The sequence below is a fragment of the Cynara cardunculus genome, assembly GCF_001531365.2.
Source record: "Cynara cardunculus var. scolymus isolate 2C chromosome LG 14, CcrdV1, whole genome shotgun sequence".
NCBI classification, from domain to species: Eukaryota; Viridiplantae; Streptophyta; class Magnoliopsida; order Asterales; family Asteraceae; genus Cynara; species Cynara cardunculus.
This window is the reverse complement of record NC_037541.1, coordinates 3529335-3535629: the sequence shown is the minus strand read 5'-3', so window position 1 is coordinate 3535629 and position 6295 is coordinate 3529335. Positions and strand designations below refer to the sequence as shown.

Sequence of the window (6295 nt, the reverse complement as noted above, 5' to 3'; positions counted from 1 at the left end):
CCCCGCACCCTCCGACTCCACCACCCACATCCTGCCAAAAAGTACCAGTGGAACCATTTCTAACTTGAATCTTTAAGCACACGAGATTCATCCAAGAGGGTAGCAAGCAGTGGTGGGAGTATTTCAGTGAGGCCCTACTATCGATTTCGATTTCGATTTACAGAGAGACAAAGAGGAGGAGACAACAATCTACCTTCTCTTAATTCAATCATGCCATCAGGTGCTAAGAAGCGAAAAGCTGCCAAGAAGAAGAAGGTTCATCACTCATCCACAACAACTCAATCTCATCAGGGTACGATTAACGATTTCTTTTTTGTGTTTGTTGCTTTTCTATGCGATTCAATTTGTGGGTGTGGTCCAATTTGTGATTAGTTTATTGTGTTTAATTAGTGTTTTCATTTCACATCTGTCTCTCAATCATTAATCTGCATCTATTCGTTGTCGACTTCAATTTTCCTTTTTCTAAAAGATGGTTTGGTGGGGTTGAGCTTATCTGTATTTGGGTATCTTGATTTTTAGTTTAATTTGTACAAAATCCCTAGATTTTAGCACTTTTGAGTTGTTTCACACCACACCCATCATCTCTGTCTGTATTTCAACTATTTAGGGCTTTTTTAAGTTCAATTTTTTATTGGGTGTTTGCTAGTTTTTTTTAGTAAAATTCATATACCCATATATAGATCTTGGTGTAATTGATCATCTATTATCTGTTCTAAATGGATCAAGCAATGGCAGGAGAGAATGATGGTGGGGAACTTAGCTCTCCAGCTTCACAAGATCCATGCATAGAAGGAGAGGTGATAGAGGTGAAGAAAGAAGGCAATTCATCTGAGACCACATTTAATAGCATTGAGAAGAATTCCAATGTGGAAGAGGGTGGTAATATTGAGATTGAAATTGGGGTGAAATCCAAGAACTCAAATGGTAGTAGTAGCTCAAGTTCTAGCAGTGGTAGTTCAGATGATGAGGTTGAGAAGAAAGTAGTGGTTCTTGAATCAGTTCCAGTTATTGAATCTATGCCCGAAAAGATAACTCAAAAAGTTGAAGATTTGGAGATTTCCCCCATTGTTGAACCAGTTATCAAGCCTGTTGATTCGTCGTTAGAAGAGGTGTCACAAGATTGTGATGAACCAAAGAATGAGGAGAAAAAAGATTTAGTTGTGGAGGAACAAACGGTGGTTGTTAGTGAGAGCGAATTAAAGGACGATTGTTTGGTTTCTAGTGTAGTTGTTGAATCGGTTTCGAAAGAAAATGGGGTAGTGAAATCGCCTTTGTTGGATGAGAAAGCTTCTTCGGAATCAAAGGATTGTGTAGCATCTTCTACATCTGTAACAGACTCGATTTCTGAAGTTAATGGCGCAAATCATGCAAATGATACTGATACAATTGGACACTCTGATAGACAGGTATACTCTTTCTTGATTCTAAGTGCTAGTTTTCTTTAATTTTGTGGTATTTGAAAGTATCTTGTGCAATTATCATGCAAGCTGCTATGTTTCCGAGCAGGGTACAAAATAATTACCATAAAATAAAATAAAAACAGAACTTCATTATGAAAAGTACTGTCCGTTAAAAATGACAAACAAGTGGTTTTTTGCAACATACAAGTGAGCTTTTCCAGAAAGGATGTGTTGTCTGTTTCAGCCATAAATTTTCCCCTCTACCCTTCTTTTATACCCTTTGTCTGCATGGCTGAATGTAAAAACAGACAAATGGTACATAGTTCCTAAGTGGGGATTTTGGTTCAGCCGTTAATTTCCCTCCATGTACCCTTCTTCTATACCTTTGTCAACTTCCAACTACAGATAACTTAATCTAGGGGCAAAGGGCTTAATGAAAAAACAAACAAATAGCATGTGGTCCCTAAGTGGGATTTTGGTTCAGCGGCTTCAGCCATTAATTTTCCCCCATGTACCCTTCTTCTATACCCTTTGTCTGCTTCCAACTTCAGACAGCTTAATCTAGGGGCAAAGGGCTTAATAAAAAAACAAACAAATAGCACGTAGTCCTTAAGTGGGGATTTTGGTTCAGCCATTAATTTCCCCCATGTACCCTTCTATACCCTTTGTCTGCTTCCAACTTCAGACAACTTAATCTATACAGACAATTTAATCTATACAAAGAGCTTAATGAAAAAACAAACAAACAACACCTAGTCGCTAATTGGAGGTTTTTGTAACTCGACGTCTATCTTGTCTTTATGCTTCAACATTCTATCAGCTTGTATATTTAGAACTTTTAGTCACCCAAATATGCACACTTGATAAAATTCAGAAAATCTATGCAGCCTCCGGTAGCAGCTTCGACTCCATTAGCAGTGCAAAAAACGACATCCTGGAAGAGTTGCTGTGGAATATTCGAGTTGTTTTCAGGATCCGAGAGGTAATATCAGGTGGGTTATCTTCCAACGATCTTAAAAAGTTCCCTTTTTTAATATTTAATCTGTTGTCACTCGTTAGAAGATAGATTTTATGCATTCCAACTTGTGGGAAAAGAGATGATGTCTGTGTCGAATTTACTGGGTTTGTTTGGTTTAAATTGTTGAAAGAATTAGTATTAAAAATTGATATAAACCATAGATCTGAATCTGAATCTGACCCATCAGTTGATCATGTCGGATCTTGAATCAGATCACGATCCATTGCGTCATATGATGACCGTCAATTGTGTATTGTCTGATCCGATCCAATTCCGACCCAACAACACATCAAATTCAAATGTTGTATAACAAATCCGTAGCGAGTTTTATTTTCTCGACTTCTTTTCTTAATAATATTTTTTAGTAGTGAGTTAGATTTGGGGCCTGGCAGATGTGTGCATACTGCCAAGCAGAATATACAGGAACTTAGAACCTGATAGGGATGCATTTGGTATATGAAACAAGACTGGACATAGCAGAACTAAAACTCGTTGCCTACGTTTAGTGCAACATTCCGGCGGCTGACTCAAGTGCCCCCCGAACCGCGCGAAATGGTCGCCTTAGTCATACTCCAAAAAATAAAATTTCTATTGAATCGATTGGGGTGGCTGGGACGGGACTGAAGGGGACAAAAATGCAGTTTTTTTCTCCCACTAAAATAGGTGGAACAGAAAAAAGGAAGGGATAGGACTAAAATGTTAAACTACAAACTACCCTTATTCGATATAAATACATATAGGGTCAGGTTCAGAGCAAAACCGCAAAAAAATGAAAAACTGAAGAACACCCTAGTAACTGTTTATCTGGAAGGTATGTACATGTACATGTACATATTGGTGATTTACCGATTTGGAAGCAATTTGTCCGGTATGCATATGTGCATAACATGCACACGTGCATAAAAACGAAGAAACAACTTTAATTACTTGTATGCAAATTGTGCATATTTTTCAGATGAACGGTTTCCAGGGTGTTCCTCAGTTTTTTATTTTTTAGGAGTTTTACCCTAAACCTCCCACTCTCTATCTCTATATATATATATGAACCAGTTCAAATAAGAAAGCTAAATATTGTGAGAAGGTAAGAAGAGATCGTTTATGTATGTATCATCTAAAAAAATCAAAAAAAATCTATTTGAAGATGCATATGTAAACAGTACAGTTACAGATAATTCATATGGGTTCACATATGCGGATTTTTCAATTATTAACCTTTCTTTCTTACCTTATCACGATATTTAGCCTTTTTCCCACTATATTTATAATTATAAAAGTGTGTTATTATGTATAAATGTTTATAAATATAGTATAAATAATTTATGAATATATATAACTAGAAATTATATAAATATTTGTTGATTTATGTCATTTATAACCATTATACGATATTAAGTAAACTTCAAACATCATTTGAGGGGCAATCTGGTCATTTAAACATTGTTACCATGTTCTGTCCAGCTCACCAAACATTGCACAGACAACTTGTCTAGTCCTGTGCTGTCCCAATTGTACCAAAACATCAGACATACAACTAGTTCAGTCATGTCCGGTCCATTCTTGTCCACATACCAAACACACCCTAGTGGATCTTCGAACCACTAGGGTTGTACTTCTTTTACCATCAATCATGGTGACTATATCTATTCATATGAATCGGATCATATATTTCTTAACATCATAACGATCGTTTTTGCTGATTTTTGTTTGCATCAAAGATTTACTCTGATTTGTGGTTAACATTTTCGTTCTTGTGTATGAATCCAGAAATTGATCATATCGAGCCATGGAGTTTGCTAGTTGTCTAATGAACCTTTGCCAAATTGCAAAACATGGGTCGTGCGTTGATTTTTCTTTCGAGTTTCGCCCTTGAAGAAGAGACTTCATGGTTGGAGTTGCTGCTTGTCGTAATCTTTAGGTCGCTCGACGTTCTTGGTTTACTTTTTTCGTACTTTTTTTTTTCATGAAATACGGGATAGTATATTCGTGTTTTTTATTTTTGTGGGTGTGTGTTGTTATGGAGGTGATTTTGGTGTGAAATATTTTGTTGGTTGTTGGTTATACGTTATACAAATTGATGGTTTGGTCGCCAAGGCTTCGTTCAAAACCTCTTGTTTTCGATTATGTCGTTTATGTTTTCAAAATGTTACAAGATTCTGATAATCGTTTTAAAAAAAAATATACCAAACTTGATTACGATGTTTTTATGGTGTAAAAGTTTTGCATACAAATAGAAACGAGTGTAATTGATACAAGTCGGCTTACAACAATCATGCTCGATGCAAATCGATCTTGATTTTTGAACCTGTTGATGTCTGTGTTTTAAATTGCGTGAGACGTGTCAGGTGTAATAGGAAGGTGAAACAATATTGTATTGCAATATAATACATGTTTCACTTATCTATACTATATTATAAAGCATTTGACAAAAACTTTTAAAAACAATGTTGTATACATGAAGTACTATTTATTGATGCATATTATTTAAAATTCAAGATTACAAGTAATTGTATGTAAGTACAACTTATTAAAGCTCCATTTTTAAATTCGTTTAACTAACTGCGGATAAACATAATCAAATACATGATAAACATATATTTTAAATATAGAAAATCTAAAATATAATTAAGATAATCATTGAGTTCTAACAGAATGTTTAATTATTATCTTTATAAAAAAAATTATATTGTTAAACCTAAAATAAATTACTTTGTTATTAAATCTAAATTTAAATTATATGAAAAATTGAATTAAAGAAGTTACACCAAAAACACGAGATCTATTAAATAGTTAATTTGATACTAATATCGATTTACTTTTTTCAAATTTTTATGCTATCTTCAAATTTATATTTCATTCAAAAATAAAAACATTTTCGTTTACTCAAAACCATGTAAAATCGTATTATATCAATAGAGACAAAGAATAAAAACTAAACATTAAAATCGAGATTTATCTCGCTGCATTATGCAAATACTCTTCTAGTAGATTAATAATTAAAATTTATACTACCATTTTATTATATCACCAAAAGTTTCTTCGTGAACAATCAACAAATGATGTAACTTATTTTACAAGTTTCCGACTTTCTGTTATCAAAGAATGATTATATTTTTTATATACCATATACTCTTATTAATTATAATATTATATATGTATACATATACATACATAAAAATGTATTATTAATACTTCAGGGTCAGAGACGAGGGATATCCTCGTATCCGTGGTTTTGTAAATTCAGGGATTCCCGATCTGTCCTCATTCCTGGTCAACTTGGGGATTCTCGGGTCAATCTGGATTCAAGTATTAGGTTCCCGTTCGGGTATGACAGGTTTCTTGTCGTTCCCACTCTACTGAAAATGACAACCGTTTTAATTATTATTATAAACATATCACATTGAATTGATGGAATACATTGTAAGACGTGGGGTTACCCTTGTCCATTCATTTGATAAAACACTGAGTGGTGTCAAATTCAACAGACTTTTAGTAATTCGAGTGAGATTGCCTCTGTGAGAAGAAGTGAGGTCGTTTTTAAAGAAATTAAATAACAAAAACTCAATTCCTAATAGATCTCGCAGAACGAGACAAGCGTTCATGCTCATACTGAATACAACAATGAAAGAAAATAGCTTTAAATATTTAGAATAGTAAAAACAAACTATATTCAATGTTGTGTATATTGAATTAATTGTCAAGTTATTTAATTAAATAAAAAGACAATAATGTATAGATGGATGAGCATTGGAAAATACTGATTTTCAAAAACTGATAAATATTGAGCGTTGGAAAATACTGTTCGTGAGAAAAATAAGAGTAATAGAGGTCCCAAAATCCATCTAGACATTTTATTTTGTCAAGGAGCACATGCACATTT

At 34.0% G+C, this 6295-nt stretch overlaps 1 protein-coding gene across 3 annotated transcripts; it reads left to right on the top strand.

The window, feature by feature from the left end:
• The first annotated feature begins 6 nt into the window (after positions 1 to 6).
• Positions 7 to 4503, top strand: LOC112526624. Of its 3 annotated transcripts, none has more exons than XM_025136987.1 (4): positions 7 to 292; positions 736 to 1406; positions 2288 to 2382; positions 4183 to 4503. In XM_025136987.1, exons 1-4 carry the CDS (start codon positions 211 to 213, stop codon positions 4187 to 4189), a joined length of 855 nt encoding a protein of 284 aa, XP_024992755.1. In that variant the 5' UTR covers positions 7 to 210; the 3' UTR covers positions 4190 to 4503. The 3 variants fall into 3 exon arrangements, with proteins under 3 accessions (XP_024992755.1, XP_024992753.1, XP_024992754.1); XM_025136985.1 differs by having other exon boundaries at positions 727 to 1406; XM_025136986.1 differs by having other exon boundaries at positions 727 to 1406; positions 2288 to 2392.
• Positions 4504 to 6295: the final 1792 nt, after the last annotated feature.

Excerpts from the sequence above, each read along its gene's own strand:
- LOC112526624 (XM_025136985.1), top strand. The coding sequence starts at position 211 with ATGCCATCAGGTGCTAAGAAGCGAAAAGCTGCCAAGAAGAAGAAGGTT. Across the intron at positions 293-726 it reads AACAACTCAATCTCATCAGG|CAATGGCAGGAGAGAATGAT; the intron begins GTACGATTAACG and ends AAATGGATCAAG. Across the intron at positions 1,407-2,287 it reads TTGGACACTCTGATAGACAG|CCTCCGGTAGCAGCTTCGAC; the intron begins GTATACTCTTTC and ends AAATCTATGCAG.